This window comes from Pan paniscus, chromosome 8 (genome assembly GCF_029289425.2).
Source record: "Pan paniscus chromosome 8, NHGRI_mPanPan1-v2.0_pri, whole genome shotgun sequence".
Classification (NCBI taxonomy): domain Eukaryota; kingdom Metazoa; phylum Chordata; class Mammalia; order Primates; family Hominidae; genus Pan; species Pan paniscus.
The window spans coordinates 81,319,082-81,339,353 of NC_073257.2; the positions used below are offsets into that span (position 1 = coordinate 81,319,082).

General features: G+C 42.5%; 1 protein-coding gene across 2 annotated transcripts in view; it reads left to right on the forward strand.

Annotated features, from left to right (window-relative positions):
* The first annotated feature begins 7,360 nt into the window (after positions 1-7,360).
* The window catches only part of SUPV3L1 (Suv3 like RNA helicase), a 28,907-nt gene continuing 15,995 nt past the window's right edge, over positions 7,361-20,272 (forward strand). Inside the window, exons 1-6 of one of the 2 annotated variants that reach the window (XM_003815921.5) lie at positions 7,361-7,719; positions 13,132-13,209; positions 13,590-13,697; positions 14,782-14,896; positions 16,445-16,613; positions 18,835-18,946. In XM_003815921.5, coding sequence (XP_003815969.1) covers positions 7,449-7,719; positions 13,132-13,209; positions 13,590-13,697; positions 14,782-14,896; positions 16,445-16,613; positions 18,835-18,946 — 853 coding nt within the window. In that variant the 5' untranslated portion in view covers positions 7,361-7,448. Of the gene's footprint in view, positions 7,720-9,683; positions 9,807-13,131; positions 13,210-13,589; positions 13,698-14,781; positions 14,897-16,444; positions 16,614-18,834; positions 18,947-20,272 lie in introns of those variants that run through there. The other variant, XM_055092924.2, reaches the window with a different exon arrangement.

The following is a 20,272-nucleotide window of genomic DNA, read 5'->3' on the forward strand; positions in this document are numbered from 1 at the left end:
CTGAGCTTGCTGTTTGCATGATTAAAATAGCTCTATTCTCAAATCTCTTCTCGTTAGATTTATTGTCGAGGATAGGATTGTTCAATAGTTTAGGAAGCTGTAACTGTGATAATGAATTTTTATAAATATTACTGGTTTCAATTTTAAATAGATATATAATGCTTCTAATAGGCTGGCTTAAAACTGTCATATACAGGATGCCTATCCGTTTTGCTCAAGACTTTTTGTAGCATAACCAATTTGAAAAATAAAAATTCAAATTTAATATTTGGTGATTTCAGTCAAAAGTCAGCCAGCTAATTAGAAGTCATAAACTGAAAAAGAAATTTGTGTCTTTAATGAAGAGTTACAATGTCTAATCCATTGGTTCTCAACCCTGGCTGCATATCAGAATCACCTTAGAAGCTTTTAAAATAACCAGGCCCGGGTCCTACTCTGACCAATAAAATAAGAATCTCAGAGACTGGGCCATAAGCATTAAAAACAAAACAACCTCAAAAAAATACCTGTAATCCCAGCCACTTCAGGAGTCTGAGGCGGAAGGATCACCTGAAGCCAGGAATTCGAGACCAGCCTGGCCAACAAAATGAGACCCTATCTCTACAAAAAAATTAACAATGAGCTGGGCATGGTGGCCTGCACCTGTATTTCCATCTATTTAGGAAGCTGAGACAGGAAGATCCCTTTGAGAGGTGAAGCCAGCTGGACTTCTGAGTCGCGTGGGGACTTGGAGAACTTTTCTGTCTTACAAGGGGATTGTAGAATGCACCAATCAACACTCTAGCTAGGATTGTAAAACGCACTCTGGCTAGCTGGAGGTTTGTAAAATGTACCAATCAGTGCTTGTGAAAACGCACCAATCAGGCTGGGCACAGTGGCTCACGCCTGTAATCCCAGCACTTTGGGAGGCTGAGGCGGGCAGATCACCTGAGTTCAGGAGTTCGAGACCAGCCTGACCAACGTGGAGAAACTCCATCTCTACCAAAAATACATTAGTCGGGCGTGGTGGCACATGCCTGTAATCCCAGCTACTAGGGAGGCTGAGGCAGGAGAATTGCTTGAACCCGGGAGGGAGAGGTTGCAGTGAGCCGAGATTGCACCAATGCACTCCAGCCTGGCTAGAAGTTTGTAAAATGGACCAACCAGCGCTCTGTAGAATGGACCAATCAGCAGGACGTGGGCGGGGACAAATAAGAGAATAAAAGCTGGCCACCCCCCAGCCAGCAGCGGCAACCGGTTCGGGTCCCCCTCCATACTGTGGAAGCTCTGTTCTTTCACTCTTCACGATACATCTTGCTGCTGCTCACTCTGGGCCTGTGCCACATTTAAGAGCTGTAACACTCACGGCGAAGGTCCACGGCTCCGTTCTTTAAGTCAGCGAGACCGCAAACCCACTGGAAGGAACCAACTCTGGACACACCTTGAGTACACGAATTTGAAATTACACTGAGGTGATCATGCCACTGCACTGTAGCTTGGGTGACAGAGACACCATGTCTCAAAAATCTACCCAGAGTTGAGAACCACTGATCTAAACCATTAAAATTTTTATTTCTGTCACTAATGAAGAATTTTCTCATTGTTTTGATATTGCTGGGGAAGAAAAACTTTTACCCTCTTAGGATGAGTTCTTGGGGGCCTGCAAATTAAATAAACAAGAGACGTGGCCAGGTGCCTAACTCTTTTGAGAGGCCAGGGTGGAAAGATCGCTTGAGCCCAGGAGTTTGAGACCAGCTTGGGCAACATAACGGGACCCCAATCTCTACGGAAAAAAAAAAAAACAAAAAACATAGGGGAAGTGGTGGGGCATAAGAGTACTTACGGGAAAACAAATGACTTAGAAAATATGAAATGAGCTCTTATGAAAATAGATGGAAGATAAAATTTTGTTACAATGTCTGTTCACGTGTCGTACCCATTTATTGTCTCAGGATAAAAGTCAGTCTTTCCTGGTTGCTCCCAGGAAGGGGATTTTTTAGCTCTTTTGAGAGCCCAGGCTTTTAGACAGCTAAGGGATTTCAAAAACAAGTGATTATAAAATTAAAGATGCTCTCATTTAGAAAAAAAATACAGGTCTAAAATATAACACAGTTATGGATTAGAACTGTTATGCAGCTCAGTATTAGAATAAAGCAAAGGTTTTCCAGGAGTGGTATTATGCCCCGGAAAGAAAGCAAGACAGAGCAGGACCACGTGGGTACCATCTGTACAAGTTCTACAAATGTGTCTGACAGGTGCCCCATCCCTTCCAGCTCTAACATTTCATGATTCTAAGACTAAATCTTTTTTTTTTTTTTTTTTAATTTTGAGATGGAGTCTTGCTCTGTCGCCCAGGCTGGAATGCAGTGGTGCAATCTCGGCTTACTGCAACCTCTGCCTCCCGGGTTCAAAGGATTCTCCTACCTCAGCCTCCCGAGTAGGTGGGACTACAGGCACGTGCCACCATGCCTGGCTAATTTTTTGTATTTTTGGTAGAGATGGGGTTTCACCTTATTAGCCAGGATGGTCTCGATCACCTGACCTCACTGAGAGGTGAAGCCAGCTGGACTTCTGGGTCGGGTGGGGACTTGGAGAACTTTTCTGTCTTACAAGAGGATTGTAAAATGCACCAATCAGCACTCTGTAGCTAGGATTGTAAAACGCACCAATTGGCACTCTAGCTAGCTAGAGGTTTGTAAAATGCACCAATCAGCTCTCTGTGGCTAGCTAGAGATTTGTAAAATGGACCAATCAGTGCTCTGTAAAATGGACCAATCAGCACTCTGTAAAATGGGCCAATCAGCAGGACATGGGTGGGGGACAAATAAGGGAATAAAAGCTGGCTGCCACCCCCCAACCCCAGCCCCCAGCCAGCAGCAGCAACCCGCTTGGGTCCCCTTCCATGCTGTGGAAGCTTTGTTCTTTCGCTCTTCACAATAATAAATCTTGCTGCTGCTCACTCTTTGGGTCCATGCCACCTTTGAGAGCTGTAACACTCACTGCAAAGGTCCACAGCTTCATTCTTGAAATCAGCAAGACCATGAACCCACTGGAAGGAACAAACTCTGGACACATCGTGATCCACCTGCCTTGGCCTCCCAAAGTGCTGGGATTACAGGCGTGAGCCACCGTGCCCGGCCAAGAGTCAATCTTAAAAGTTCACTTAGGATAAGCAACAGTTTAGCATCTAGATCATGATAACCTTAATGTCAGAAAAATACTAGAAACTTCAACTTACAAAATTTGGTAGACAAGGTATGAGAGAGTAATCTACAGGATGTGCTTTTGTGAAACCTACACCAGATTTTGTTAATAGCAAAAGCAGGCCGGGCGTGGTGGCTCACGCCTGTAATCCCAGCACTTTGGGAGGCCGAGGCGGGTGGATCATGAGGTCAGGAGATCGAGACCATCCTGGCTAACACCGTGAAACCCCGTCTCTACTAAAAATACAAAAAAAATTAGCCGGACGTGGTGGCGGGCGCCTGTAGTCCCAGCTACTTGGGAGGCTGAGGCAGGAGAATGGCATGAACCCAGGGGGCAGAGCTTGCAGTGAGCCGAGATTGCGCCACTGCGCTCCAGCCTGGCGACAGAGCAAGACTCCGTCTCAAAAAAAAAAAAAACAAAACAAAAAAAACAGCAAAAGCAAAGGCGAAGAAGAAATTAACTTGTATTATTTCTGCCACCTAGGTTATCTTCTCCCACTTCCTTTCCCCTTCTCCTATTTATTTCCGTATTCATGCATGGATTTAGCATATTTACAGACTATCAGTTAGTGCTTGCTATGGTTTGAATGTGTCCCCTAAATTTTTTGTGTTGGAACTTAATCATCAAATTCATATATTGATTGGAGGTGAGGCCTTTGGGAAGTAATTAGGATTAGATAAAAGTTCTCAGTGTGGGTCCCCCATGATGTGACTGGTGGCTTCGTAAGAAAAGAGAAACCTGAGTTGACACACAGGTCTTGCTCTCTGGCCATGTGATGCCTTCTACCAGGTTATGTCAAGAGGGCCATCACCAGATGCCAGCCTCTTGATCTTGGACTTCCTAGCCTCCAGAACTGAAAAAAAGAAATTCATTTTCTTTACAAATTACTCAGTCTGTGGTGTTCTGTTATAGCAATGCAAAATGGAGTAAGTGTTATCTTGGCCCTATCCTGAAGGAACTTTAATCCAGAGCAGTGGTTCTCAAAAGTGTGGTCTCAGACCAGCAGAGTTGCATCATCTGAAATGTTTTAGAAATGTAAACTCTCAGATCCCACTCCAGATCTACTGAATCAGAAACTTCAGGGATGGGGCCCAACAATCTTGTTGCACTCTAACGTTTAAGAACCACTGACCCAGAGACACAATTACGATAGTTTTCATTCTATGATAGAGCCTCTACTGGGACCTGTGATATGTAAGAGAAGCACCCAGTGTGTTCAGAGGTGCAGAGGTAAGAAACGATGATATAACTGGTGTATAGTTCCAGCATGAATAGAATGGTAGATGTGGGGAGTAGAAATAAAGCTGGAAGAGGCATATAGGGCCAACCAATTTAGGACAGAACCTGGATGCCATACGATGGAATATGGGCTTTATCTGAACATTTATTCAGAATCACCAAAGGACTCTAAGCAGGAGTAACTTACCAGATTTGTGTTTTCAAAAGATCATTATGGTGCTACGGCAAAGTATAGGAGGATACCAGTTACATAGTTACTGCATTAATCCATTCAACAAGCAAAATAAAACATTTATAGAGGCTCTAATATGTGTTAGGTGCTGATTACACTTACTGCTATAAATATGACATAACCAGTATAGATATGACATCTTTTTTTGTAAAAGCAAAAATTTTATATTGAATTTTCCCATTTCAATGTTTATAGTAGAACTTAATGAATGGCTGAAAGGGAAAGCCTGTATGTGCTATCATAAAATTCAGATTGCATTTTCTACCTGCAAGGAGGTGCAAACAAAATTACAGTTAAAATAGTTTTGAGAATTTTTTTTCTGTAAAACTATACTAGGGTTGGGCTAGATCTGTAAGACTAGTAACTGCCAGGTGCTGTGGCATGCACCTGTAGTTCCAGTTACTCAGGAGGCTGACACAGGATTGCTTGAGCCCAGGAGTTCAGGATCACCCTTCCAAAGAAAAAAAAAGACTCGTACAAATGTTGATTCTGGCCTAATATGCTGCTCCTGTCCAAAAAGCCCACCTATTTGCTTTGAAATCAGAAAGACTGGCTGGGCACGGTGGCTCACACCTGTAATCCCAGCACTTTGGGAGGCCGAGGCAGCTGGATCACTTGAGGCCAGGAGTTCTGAGACCAGCCTGGCCAACATGGTGAAACTAAAGAGAACACAAAAATTAGCCAGGTATTGTGGTGCAGGCCTGTAGTCCCAGCTACTCGGGAGGCTGAGGCATGAGAATTGCTTGAGCCTGGGAGGTGGACGTTGCAGTGAGTTATGATTGCACCACTGCACTTCAGCCTGGGCAACAGAGTGAGACTGTCTCAAAAAAAAAGAAAAAAAAAAAGATTTAGATTTGTATCTGACTCTACCACTTATTGGGGCAAGTTAGTTAACCTGGCGACAATAATACCTCTAAATTGTTGTCAAGCATATTAAAAGATTAAAAGGAACAACATAGTGCTTGCCTCGGTTACGTATTAAATGTTTGGTTTATCCTTCATTCTCCTAGTTTCCAAATCTGACGAGACATCATTGTTTATTAACATTTTCTAGCATATTTAGTCACTCACTACATTATCTAAGGAGTCTTGTAAAACCTCTCATTCCACATACATGGTCTCCATCATAACTCAGACACAGGAATCTACCACCTTCAGCTAGAACTGTTGATAAAGTTGTAATTTTCCTCCCTGCATATTTGTGTTTATCCTAGTCTATCCTAGGTACTTCCTAATGAATTATTTCTCTTCTCAAAAATATAATCACTATTTGTAAGCCATAGAATTAGGTCTGTGTTAACTCTGTTACTTAAATTTTTTTCAGTATGTCTTTTCCTTAGTTAAGCCTCTGCTTACATCGTTTCCTCCGACTAGAATTTACTTACTGCTTCTCTATGTTTTACTTTTAAGTCTGGCAGAAATCTCCTTACCACTCTCAAATTGCTACTTTCTTTGAACTGCCATTAGTCTATTAGAGTAATAAGTGCATTATTTAACGTGTACTGTTCTTACCACCAAAACCAGATCAGAACCTTTGAAAGCAAAGGACTGTCTCCTTGTATCCCTGATGTTTAAAAATTATTTTGTGAATCAAAGGCACGTGGCAAATTGTTACTGGAATCCTATTAGACATACAGTATTGTATATTACATAACACGTTCCTTCAAGTTGTAAGATCTTAATGATGTAAGTATAAAGAGATGTGGATGGAGATGCTAAACTTGTGAATTTTTTTTTGTTTTTTAGACGGACTCTCACTCTGTTGCCCAGGCTGGAGAGCAGTGGCCCGATCTCGGCTCACTGCAACCTCTGGCACCCAGGTTCAAACGATTCTCCTGCCTCCGCCTCCCTAGTAACTGGGATTACAGGTGTGCACCACCACGCCCGGCTGATTCTTGTATTTTTAGTAGAGAGGGGATTTCACCATGTTTGCCAGGCTGGTCTCGAACTCCTGACCTCAGATGATCCACCGGCCTCGCCCTTCCTAAGTGCTGCGATTACAGGCGTGAACCACCACGCCCGGGTTAAACTTGTGAATTTAACATGTTGCAGCCTCACATGAGGACACGGTATTCAACAAATGCAATGGAACGAAACTATGGCTGGGGTACAGAGCACGTATTTTTGCCATGTGGTCACAACTATGTGGTCATAGCTGCTAGGATGATGTACGCAAACTGCTCACATTAAAGCAAAAGTACTTACGTAATACAAGGGGTTTAATAGTGCAACAGTATTTCTCAGCAACATTTCTGAGGGGCATATCAAGTTATTATCGCTAACGTTACCATATCAGGAAATGACGGTTAACAATGCAAGAAACTTTTGGGAAATGCTATTTAGTGTTTGAATCCGCAAGACATACTCGTACCCTGAGCATTCGCAGTTGCTGCTCCACCACCCATTCTCTCACTGCTCACCCACGTGCTTCTGGACACTTGCTTACCAAAGTACTAGTTTGCATCACGTGACACGACTAGCAGGCCCCCTTCGCTCATGTATGACATCCCAAAGATGCCTGATTATTTCCCCTTCTTTAGGGAAAGCTGGTCCCAATCACCAACAAAACAGAGAAAGAGAACGAGAATTATCTCTAGTGGTTTTGCCTGCTAATCTTCTTTTTCCCTGAAAGAACACCCTCACGGCACGGCGTTTTCCTTAACGGTCAGGCGTTTTCCCGGGCAGCTTACCTGCTCGGCCTGGGTCTTTCTGGACAGCAGGCGCTGGAGGTGCGCGTCACTGTCCGCCGCCGTGTCCGCGGCTGCTGCCAGACAGTGTAGAACCTGCGGCCTCGATGTCCTTCTCCCGTGCCCTATTGTGGGCTCGGCTCCCGGCGGGGCGCCAGGCTGGCCACCGGGCAGCCATCTGCTCTGCCCTTCGTCCCCACTTTGGGCCCTTTCCCGGGGTTCTGGGGCAAGTTTCTGTCCTTGCCACCGCCTCCTCCTCTGCCTCCGGTGGCTCCAAAATACCAAACACGTCCTTGTTCGTGCCCCTGACTGTGAAACCTCAGGGCCCCAGCGCCGACGGCGACGTCGGGGCCGAGCTCACCCGGCCTCTGGACAAGAGTGAGTGCGGGAACTACTGAGGGCGGCAGAGGGTGCTGGGCCGAAGCTGGTTGGGAGGAAGCTACATCCCCTTCCCCTGGGGATCCGAGGTCCCATCGAGTGTTGTCATCGTGCCTCTAAGTGTCTGCCTCCTTCGCTGGTGTGTGAGCCCCTCAAACGGCTTGGGACTGTGTCTGATTAATTCTTAACGCCTCGTCCCAGAAGCGGCCTTTTCCCTTTTACTGCCCTGCTCTCTGAATGGTTTAGACACTCATGTGTTGGGAAGATTTGACTTTTTTGAGTTGTTAGGTGGACGCCCGCTCTTTCTTGCATTCTTTGTTTCTCTCCCACCCCCGAATGGGATGTGGCAGTGAAAAGCCAGCGGAGACTCCTTTTAGGATTCTTTGTCATTGAGGAGGCGCCGACTCATACCACGCTGTTAGGCTGTGTGGTGGTTGCCAAGAGGAACCAGACTCAGATCCAGATCCCCTCTTAAGAAACGTAACGGTATCGTGGGGGAGGACACGTGTATGGAAAGTGAACTGTAATACAAGGTAGAACATGACAAGGTCTAGAACAAGGTAGGGTGTCCCCGGCTCCAGAGAGAAAAGAAGAGGGTAGCATCAGTTAGTGGCAGCGGGCTTTGCTCAGCAAAACTTAAGTTTGGATGGATTCGTTGACAGAGAGGCATGTAAATGTTTTCAAGGTGAGTTTCGGGATGATTAGGGAGGTAAGGGAGTTTCCTCTGACCATATGAAACTGGGAGATTGAGGAAATGCTATCCAGAATTGTCTCCAGGAATAGGAGAAATGTCTCACTTCAACAAGCGACATTGATTGGTGCCTCCTATTGTAAATCTAAAATATAGACTACAATATGTTTTTCAGAGCAGAAGTACAGTACTTTCACTAAACATGTGAGGGAACTCACAGTATATGTTATTCTTTGACATATTCTTCCAGTGTTGAGCAAGGCCTTTCACTTTACTTGGTGTTGGGAGACTGTCTTTATTTTCTGCTGTTATAACATAATACCTGAGACTAAGTAATTTATAAACAATAGAGGTGTATTTGACTCATGGTTCTGAGCCGGGATCTGATGAGGGCCTTTGGCTGCATCATCACATGGTGGAAGGTGGAAAGGCAAATGAGCCTGTGAGACAGAGAAAGGGGGCTGAACTTATCCTTTTTTTCCTGTGATAACTGACTCCTGTGATAATGGCATTAATCCACTCACAAAGGCAAACTCCTCATGTCCTAATCACCTCTTAAAGGTTCCACCTCTCAACTGTTAAAATAGCAATTAAATTTCAATATGAGTCTTGGAGAAGACATTCAAACCATAGCAGAGAATGTGTTATTTTAATAATGTAATTATACTATTATTTATTTTTAAATTGTAAAAATACATAAAATTTACTCTTTTAAACTTTTTTTTAGTTTTTTTTTCTTTACTTTTTTTTTTTAGAGACAGGGTCTTGCTCTGTTACCCAAGCTGGAGTATAGTGGTATGATCATAGCTCACTGTAACCTCCAACTCCCAGACTCAAGCAATCCTCCTGGCTCAGCCTTCTAAGTAGCTAGGAATACAGGCGTGCACCACCATGCCTGGATAATTTTTTAATTTTTTGTAGAGATGGGGTCTTGCTATGTTGCCCAGGCTGGTCTCAAACTTCTGGGCTCCAGGGATCCTCCTGCCATGGCCTCCCAAAGCCCTGAGATTACAGACCTGAGCCACTGCACCCAGCCAGTCTTAATTGTTTTTAAGCACATAGTTCACTAGCGTTAAGTATATTGACATTGTCGCGAAATAGATGAGAACTTTTTCATCTTGCAGAGTTGAAACTCAAACAATAGTTTACCCATTAAAGAACAATTTTCCATTATTTTATATTATTTGAAGGCATAAGGTAATTTGGATGAGATAATTTGCCTTATTGTATTCAAATATTGATAAATTCTTATTTTCTGCAGCTATTCCAATTCACCTGAAAATGTAAATGTCTTTGCTGCTTCCTGTAAGAAGATAGAATAAAGACATGGGTTTGTCAGCACTAGATTTTCTTCTGGTGGAGAATCCTTAGATACTTCATTGGGTCTGTGTGCCAGGTGATTTTTCATCTCCTTTGACTGGGATTGGTCCAGATGTTGAATTTACTAGAATGATTTTTCAGCATGGCAGGAGGGGCTACAGAAGATGGTGCATTACTACACTCTGATATAGCCATGTGGTTAAGGTGTCAGATTTCCACTTAGCTTAGCAATCAGGACAAGAAGCTGTCACTTCTCAATCTCTTTTGCCTACTCATAACCCAAAAAGTTGAGGTACTTAAAGGCTTTGTCCTGCATCACCTTGCTGCCTTATTCTGTGCTGTCTATGGGGTGTCTCATTCTCTCTCTCCCCTCACTAATTCAGTATTCCTCTCAGATCTTTGTCTCTACCCTGGACCTCTCTCCTTCACCCTGGACCTATATATCTCGCTGCCTACCAGGTGTCTCCACTTGTCTTTCTTACACACACCTCACCTTAGCATGTCAAGACAACTTACCTTCCCCTCAGCCTGCTCCTCCAGGTGCTCAGGTCAAAACCTGGTAGTCTTTGTTCTTCCATCCCTCACCCCTACATCTAACAATCAGAGAAAGCCCAGTTAATGAGTCTTGTTGATTCTACCTCATAAATGTTGGATTCATTCATTTCCCTCATTCTCCACTGCAACCAGCTTAGTCTAAATTGCCAGCTTCCATCTTTTGACTGGACTGCACATATAGCCCCTTATGTGTCTCCTCATATGCCTTTGATCCCTTCATTCTATTCTCTACCTGCAGTCAGAATGTTCTTTTAAAAAGACTAGGCTGGGCGCAGTGTCTCATGCCTGCAATCCCAGCACTTTGGGAGGCCCAGGAGGGTGGATCGCTTGAGCCCAGGAGCTCAAGACGAGCTTGGGCAACATGGCAAAACTCCATCTCTACAAAAAATACAGAAATTAGCCAGGCATGATGGTGTGTGCCTGTAGTTCCAGCTACTTGGGAGGCTGAGGTGGGAGGGTTGCTTGAGCTTGGGTAGTAGTAGAGGTTGCAGTGAGCCGAGATTGCACCACCACACTCCAGCCTGGGTGACAAGAGTGAGACCCTGTCTCAAATAAAAAAAGAAAGATACAATTTTAATTTACATACTAGAAAGCTCACCCTTTAAAAGTGTATAATTCACTGGGTTTTAGTGTATTTGCAGGATTGTACAATCATCACCATAATTTCATTTTAGAACATTTTTATCACCCTAAAAAGAAACCTGATATCTGTTAGCAAGTCACTCTCTAGTTCCCCAGTCCCCAGTGTCTTTTTTTTTTTTTTTTTTAGCTCCAGATAACCACTAATCCACATTCTGTCTGTTGATTTGCCTGTTTTGTGTATTTCATATTTATAGTGTCATATAGTATGTGGTCTTTTGTAACTGGTTTCTTTTACTTAGCATAATGAGAAATTTCACATTTTGGAAGCATTTTAATTTGAGTAAAGCAGCATGAATCTTATATAACACCGTAGTATTAGTCACAGAAAATAGGTTAATTCTAAATAAATGTGATCTGTCTTTAGTTTGTATCGAGTTTATAGGTCAGCAGAATTTTCCCAAGCAATGATGGCATGTGCCTTTTTCCAATCTTTTATTTGTCATTGGTTTTTCTACCCTTGATACCAAGAAACTGTTGGCCAGGTGCAGTGGCTCACGCCTGTAATCCCAGCACTTTGGGAGGCTGAGGCTGGCAGATCACCTGAGGTCAGGAATTCGAGACCAGCCTGACCAACATGGAGAAACCCTGTCTCTACTAAAAATACAAAATTAGTCGGGCATGGTGCATGGTGATGCATGCCTGTAATCCCAGCTACTTGGGAGGCTGAGGCAGGAGAATCTCTTGAGCCCGAAAGGCGGAGGTTGCAGTGAGCTGAGATCGCGCCATTGCCCTCCAGCCTGGGCAACAAGAGTGAAACACTGTCTCCAAGAAAAAAAGAAACTGTTGTTCCTACCCGGCACAAAGTAACAGAGACCCAGAAATCTGCCTGTGATCTGAAATATAAATACACACACACACACACACACACTGTGTGTATGTGTATCTCATATTTAATTGTGGGCAGATCTAGTGATTCTGAAATTTCCTCATTCTGTCAAACAAAGTTTTATTAGTGGAATGCTTTGTTCAGGCTTGATTTCTTCAATGAGTGTTGTGTGTGTTGGACTGTGTGAAAATGTGGTTGGCACATTTGTGAAAGGTAAAAATACAGGTCACTTGGCCTTTCTGAATTTCATGGGTAAAGGCTGGGTCCTCGTTGTGGCTTCTCCTCCTAGAAATACATAGTGTGTGACTGAGTCAGTAAAATGTTTATTGAATAGTGCTGTAGTATTTTAACATATACAACCATAATACAATCTCAGCTTGATTAGTTTAAAATACTTTTACCTGTAAGATTATTGATTCATAGTGGCATGTTATCTCCCAATAGCATAGACATTTCTCTGCCGTCACCCTTGACAGTCATCTAACCCTTGCTTGAGTAATTCCATTGGCAAGGAGCTCTCACTTTTCACTGTTCTAATTGTTAGGAAGTTCTTGTATAAATTCCACTGAAATCTGCTCCCACTGACTTTAGTTATGCCATCTAGCACAAAACAAGTGTAATCTTTTATCCCTGAAATCATCATCCTCAAACTTAACATCAGCCTGGCTTCCTTAAGCATGAGGATCTGGTCCTTGCTATATTGGTTGTCTTTCTGGATGTGTTTTAGCTGCTCACTGTTTGGATGTGCAGAATGGTTATAAGTGAATGACAGTGTGGCTCTCTACCTATAAGTGGCCTGGTGAAGGCTTGAGGCTGCCTCTGATCCCAGAGTGCATTGCTCATTCCTCTGTGGTATAACAGGGTGCTGCATTATTTGACTCGATCATTTTTCTCTTTTTTTTTTTTTTCTGAGATGGAGACTCGCTCTGTCTCCTAAGCTGGAGTGCAGTGGACCCATCTCGGCTCACTGCAAGCTCTGCCTCCCGGGTTCATGCCATTCTCCTGCCTCAGCCTCCTGAGTAGCTGGGACTACAGGCGCCCAACAACAGGCCCAGCTAATTTTTGTATTTTTAGTAGAGACGGGGTTTCACCATGTTAGCCAGGATGGTCTCGATCTCCTGACCTCGTGATCCGCCCACCTCAGCCTCCCAAAGTGCTGGGATTACAGGCGTGAGCCACCACGCCCGGCCAACTCAATCATTTTTCTTAACACTCCCATCGCATATGAATTCATAAAGAAGGATCGACTAAAACCTTCTAGTTCTTGCAACACTCATTAGACTGCTGCCTTTAGTGTTATTGCTTCAAGTTTCTTTTGCTTTTTTTTCAGCATTTATCTAAGATAAGGAAACGTTAAATTTTGACATCTCTCTTCTAGATGAAGTAAAGAAGGTCTTAGACAAATTTTACAAGAGGAAAGAAATTCAGAAACTGGGTGCTGATTATGGACTTGATGGTAAGGCCCAAAACATCTTCATAGAGGTATTTTATTACCTCTTACGGTACAGCTTGGTCAGGACTGTACGACCCCTCATGTGACCTGGCTGTTGTAGTCTGGAGACACGTCCCTGCCCTTTGCTTCTGGCTGAGTGGGAGACTGGCGAGGCTCACCTGGTGAGCCATACTGCACGGCAGAGGAGCTGCAGCTGCGGCCTTCCTTCATGCTGTGCTAGGACTTCAGTTTTAGCCCAGATCATAATAAACCAGCTGTACTGCCAAAAAAAAAAAAAAAAGAAAAGAAAAAAAAAGACTCTTTGATGAGTTTGGTGCGGTGTGTCTGTGTGCTTTTTAAAATGAGAACTACACCTTACATCTTTTCATTTTGTGTTTCTACAGCTCGTCTCTTCCACCAAGCTTTCATAAGCTTTAGAAATTATATTATGCAGTCTCATTCCCTGGATGTGGACATTCACATTGTTTTGAATGATATTTGCTTCGGTGCAGGCAAGTGTTTAGAGACTTTTAAAAATCCTATTGAACATACCTTCTATTTCTTCTCATACTTCATGCTCATTTCTCTAGAAGGGCTTATTTGGTTTAGAGTGGGTCTGGTAACATCCTCTGTAAATAATTCAGTGCTTTGACAGGATGACTTCTAGGTTGTTTGCTTTTATATTGGGTCCCTGAGCTGGTTATTACATCACCCATATGTCTTAGACTGGAGGAAGACTGGGGCCCAGTGAAATAAGCTCTCACACAAGTTAGAATTAGTGCATAGCAGATTCCATCTGTTTTTGCCACTGGCTTCCTTCTCCCTCATATCAGGACAAAGTTCTTGCTATAAAAGAAAAAAAAAAGTCAAAATATCATAATTTCATTCCCACAGGCAGTTTGGCTTTGGTTATGTATTTGACTCTTAGACCTGTACCTTGTGCCCAGCACTGAGGATACAACACAGAATGGGACATGCCCCAGCCTCCTCTCAGAGCCACTAAGATGTGGAGAATTCTTGCTGAGGAACAAACACGTTTTGCCTGTCTGTGGTTTTCGAAGTTTAAAAAATGTTTGCGCCTTCATCTCTGTAATGTACATGTCTAGGTTCTTTATTTTTAATTTAACTTTTGCCAATGCTAATCTTTGCCTGTTTGTACTAAAGGAGTAGAACGTGCTGGTTGCTAGCCAATTTCCTGAAAATATAAATTAAAAGGAAAAAGTAAGACAAAACAAGATCCGAGAAAAGGATAAGGCCTGTAACCTCAGGACTTTTCTACTTTTTTTTTTCTTTTCTTCCTTTTTTTTTTTTTTTTTTTTTTGTGACACGGTCTCACTCTGTCACCCAGGCTCTGGAGTGCAGTGGCTCAGTCTCAGCTCAGTGTGTAGCCTCAACCTCCTGGGCTCAAGCCATCCTTCCAGGTCAGCTTTCCAAAGTGGTGGGATTGTTGACGTGAGCTACTGTGCCCAGAGAGGACTTTTCTTTTTACCCTGGCAATGCCCCCACAACTTAGCTTGTTAAGAAAAAAGATTTCACTAAATTTAGTTACGAATTTTATGTAGATTGCACATGTTAATACAGTGTTTTATTTTCCAGCTCATGCGGATGATTTATTCCCATTTTTCTTGAGACATGCCAAACAAATATTTCCTGTGTTGGACTGTAAGGATGATCTACGTAAAATCAGTGACTTAAGAATACCACCTAACTGGTTAGTTTCTCCATTTGTGGATTTGAAATTTTCAGTTTCTAATCTTGGATGATTCGTGGTCATTATTTTTTTTTATTGTATTCTAGATAACAAATTATAAGGAGTCTGGATTAGGTTGTTTTCCTAAAATAAAAAGAGGCAGTTAACTCTTTTAGGCAATTCACTGGTATCTCACCTTGATCCGGATTGAGTGTGGTTTTAGGTTTTATTAGGGCAGATCTAGAATAGCCCTGACTTAAGGATGTTGTCCTTAAGTGTAAGCTATGGCCTTCCTGGTGTTTTAGCTGAGCGCCTGGGTGTTAATGAGTTCTTTCCACCATGGCTGGAACTGCAACATCACCTAGCACTTGAGATGTCTTTGAGACTTTCCACTCAAACCCTTGGTAGGCTGCTCATTCCTAGACCCTGCCGATTCTTACCTTGTACATGGTTAGCCCAGCCCTTGGCCAGGAACTCACAGGGAACCCCCACACAGACTTCTGGGCTCTCCTTCTATGCACCCTTCTCTTCCACAGTCTGTTCTTCACATTTTAGCTGCTGAAGCAGCTCTGAACTTAATCTCTGCTGCTCGCTTCACTGGGACTGTCATATTCTGCTTGGGTTCCACCTCCCTATGCCTTGCTGGGGTGCAGTACGGCTCATCCCAAGTGTTCTTTTCTTTCAAGGATTGCAGTCCTGCACTGCCTGTGGCCCATGTCCCCACACATTTATTGCATGTATTTTGCCCCGCTTTGTACTTGATTTTTTTGTTTGTTTGTTTGTTTTTGAGACAGAGTCTCACTCTGTCACCCAGGCTGGAGTGCAGTGGTGCATTCTCGGCTCACTGCAACCTGCACCTCGCAGGTTCAAGTGATTCTCCTGCCTCAGCCTCCTGAGTAGCTGGGATTATAGACGTGTGCTACCACACCTGGTTAATTTTTGTATTTTTAATAGATACGGGGTCTCACCATGTTGGCCAGGCTGGTCTCGAACTCCTGACCTCAAGTGATCCTCCTGCCTTGACCTCCCAAAGTGCTGGGATCCTCCTGCCTTGACCTCCCAAAGTGCTGGGATTACAGGCGTGAGCCACCATGCCTCGCCTGTACTTGTTTTTAGTGGGAGGGCAAGTATAGTGCCAGTTATTCCACTATGGCCAGAGGTAGAAGACTCCGTTATTATATTTGTGTATGTTGGAATTCAGGGGCCTGGGAATGTTTGCCTTTAGAGTCATGTGTTTAGAGCTGTGGGAATGATGTGAACATAGTATGGAACTGATAGCAGCTTAAATTTATTTTTAGTAACCGCTGAGAAAAAGAGATTTGTACAATGGGAAAAATTTCCAAGACATGAATTTGCATTTGGGTTTTTCTGTCCTCTAGTTAGTAAATGCTATTCTTGGAAACCAGTCATTATTTTAATGTGGATATGAAACCCATTGTTTAGTTTTTCAAAGACTTGATCTTGTGAACATTAAGAGGATATTTCATTTGGAATTTGTTTCGTTTGCTGTCTTTGCCAGGATGGATTTTGAGGTTAATGGATTAAGCTGTTTACCTACTCATGTTTTAGGTACCCAGATGCTAGAGCCATGCAGCGGAAGATAATATTTCATTCAGGCCCCACAAACAGTGGAAAGACTTATCACGCAATCCAGAAATACTTCTCAGCAAAGTCTGGAGTGTATTGTGGCCCTCTAAAATTACTGGCACATGAGATCTTCGAAAAGAGTAATGCTGCTGTCAGTATATTACCAAATATTTGCTCATTTTTTTCATAATTTTCTTTTTTGATGGGAGTGGGAAAAGATGTTTGTAGTAATTTACTGTTAACAAGAAATTACCATATTTCATTGTATCTAAGAGGCTGTCAATTGTAAGATGTACCATTATTTTATGTACAGTTAAGAAAGAAAAAGATGCTACCAACTGACTCTGACATGCTATCAATTCTTTTTTTTTTGTTTGTTTGAGTTGGAGTCTCGCTTTGTCGCCCAGGCTGGAGTGCAGTGGTGCGATCTTGGCTCACTGCAAGCTCTGCCTCTCGGGTTCATGCCATTCTCTTGCCTCAGCCTCCCCAGTAGCTGGGACTACAGGCGCCCGCCACCACGCCTGGCTAATTTTTTGTATTTTTAGTAGAGACGGGGTTTCACCGTGTTAGCCAGGTTGGTCTCAATCTCCTGACCTCGTCGTGATCTGCCCGTCTTGGCCTCCCAAAGTGCTGGGATTACAGGCGTGAGCCACCGTGCCCAGCTCTATCAATTCTTAAGATGCATCTTGATTTCAGAGATACAAAAACGTGAAAACATGTGCCAGTACAGTGAATGAAATACAATATTGAAGAACATTTTACATATGTAGAGAAATGCAGAAAGTAACATACAAATAAGCTTGAACCTATTACACCACCTCATTGTATCTTTACATTTTATGATACTTGCTTCACTTACTTTTTTAAGAAATAAAATATTGTTGCTATACTCAAAACTCTGTAGTCCTTTGCCCCATCAGAGTTAAGCACTACTCTATGATATTTAATTTATCTTTTATAGATTAGACCTCTGATGCTATCAGCTAGAACTAATGATAAAGACTGAAGCCACCTTTTCAAAACTGAAAGGACTGAAGCCCTGTAGTCTGAGGCATCATTTTCACTAAATGGGCTACATTTTGGTTCATTGTTTTACTATGACTTTATATAATGTGAGTTTAACCAGTTTTGGTAGGTAATTTGCATTCTCTTTTTTTTTTTTCTGAACAGTTTGAGCAATTTACATACATAATACCTCTTTATCTGTAAATACTTGAGAATATGTTTCCTCAGAACAGACTTCTACGTAACCACAGGATATTTGTCTGAAGCAGGACATTTAATATTGATAGATTACTCTTACTTAATACACAATCCATATTCAAATTTTATCAATTGTCCAATTACACCCCATCCTCCACCCCTCCAGGGTTCTTTTCAGGGTTTCACACTGTATTTAGTTGTCATATCTCTAGTTTCCATTAATCTTGGACAGTTCCTCAGTCTTCCTTTGTCTTTCATAACCTGTACATTTTGGAAGACTATAGGTCAGTTGTGTTGTGAACTGTCTCAGTTTGGATGTGTCTGGTGTTTCCCCATGATTAGATTCAGGCTATTATGATGACCAGCCATCCCAGTTTGCCTGGACTTCTCCAGATTTAGCACCAAGAGTCCTCCATTCTGGGGAACCCATTAGTCCTAGACAAACCAGAATGGTTGATCACCCTGATAAAGCATTAATGTTGGTCCCTCTCAGGGAATTATAATAGGAGGTCTTTACGTTCTTAAATTGTATTTATAATGTCCTTCTTGAATATAGAAACAACTCATTTTAATGAAGTCAGATAGTTCAGAGATGTACAAAGTTAAAATGTGAAACTGCTGCAGTGTCTCATGCTTTTGTTACCTGAGGATTTAGCTGATTTGAGATGTTTCCAGGTTTACCCAAGTTGTATAAGAGAGTGGCTCTTATTTTACTTTATTTTTTATAAAAGGGAAAAAAGCATTGGGAATTTTTTTTTTTTTTTTTGAGACAGTCTTGCTCTGTCTCCAGGCTGGAGTGCAGTGGCATGATCTCAGCTCACTGAACCTCCATCTCTCAGTTCAAGCGATTCCCCTGCCTCAGCCTCCCGAGTAGCTGGGACTACAGGTGTGCAACACCACTCCCAGCTACTTTTTCTGTTTTTAGTAGAGATGGGGTTTCATCATGTTGGCCAGGATGGTCTCTATCTCTTGACCTTGTGATCTGCCCACCTCAGCCTCCCAAAGTGCTGGGATTACAGGCATGAGCCACCGTGTCCGGCCGTGGGAACATTATGTTTTAACTGTGAAACAATCTAATTTGGTGGTAGTGGAGAGAACACCCTGTTAAATATCCAAAATGTATTTTTGCATTATTTTCAATAATTCTAGGTTTTTTTCTGTCTTTCTAGGGTGTGCCATGTGACTTGGTGACAGGTGAAGAGCGTGTGACAGTTCAGCCAAATGGGAAACAGGCTTCACATGTTTCTTGTACAGTTGAGATGTGCAGTGTTACAACTCCTTGTATGTATATGCTGTTTAAGAAACTATGGTTTGGTATTTTTAATTTTTTTTTTTTCAAGGCAGAGTCTTGCTCTGTTGTCCAGGCTGGAGTGCAATGGTACTATCTCGGCTCACTGCAACCTCTGCCTCCCCAGTTCAAGCGATTCTCCTGCCTCAGCCTCCCAAGTAGCCGGGATTACAGGTGCCCGCCACCACACCCGGCTAATTTTTGTATTTTTACTAGAGACGGGGTTTCTCCATGTTGGTCAGGCTGGTCTCAAACTCCCGACCTCAGGTGATCTGCCCACCTCGGCCTCCCAAAGTACTGGGATTACAGGCATGAGCCACTGCGCCTGACCATGGTATTTTTAATTTTAAAATACACTTGAACATGTGAAATATGATTTTTTTGTGTGAAGAAAAAATTTTAAAATCTAGAAAAAGAAGAGAATAAGTATGACAAACGTGCGATCCTGCCACCACTGACAAATGCCTGCACCTGAAGTTCTTTCCCTTTTTCTCTTAAAAGAGCTGAAATGTTAATAAGCATAATTGAAGTTTCCTTTGTACCACTCTCCAGTTTAATTCCTCTCTCCTCTTTTGTTCTAACTAGTAACAGATATTTGGTGTGTATAGTTTTCCTGTCTCTTTTCAGGATATATATTATATCACTGATACGTATTACCAGTATTCTAGATTGTTGTGTTTTAAAACATTTATGTGATTATTGTATTATTATTGTTCTACCACTTGCTTGTTTACTCCACAAATGTGTTTAGATCTATCTAGTCTTATTGAAGTATCTATAGCTACATATTTGTAGTTATTTCATTTAAACTGTTTATAGTATTCCATCTTAGAACTGAAATTATTTGTTCCCCATTTGTTAAAGGATATTTAGGTTGTTTAAAGTTTTTTCCTGTTATGTACACTGCCACAATGAGCTTCTATTTAAAGTTGTTTTGTTTTGTTTTTGAGTCAGGGGCTCACTGTGTCACCCAGGCTGAAGTGCAATGGCGCAGTCATGGCTTACTGCAGCCTCGACCTCCTGGGCTCAAGCAATCCTTCTGCCTTAGCCTCCTGAGTAGCTACAACTACAGGTGTGAGCCACCACACCCAGCTAATTTTTTATTAATAAATTTTTTGTGGAGATGGGTTCTTGCTGTGTTGCCCAGACTGGTCTCTAACTCCTGGCCTTGTGTGGTCCTCCCACCTAGGTCTCCCAAAGCAGTGGGATTACAGGTATAACCCACCGCACCTGGCCTTAACATTTAAGTGAAAATTAACTTTTTCCTTATTATGTAAGCAATCATATCTTTATTATTGAAAATATAAAAATGTAAGCAA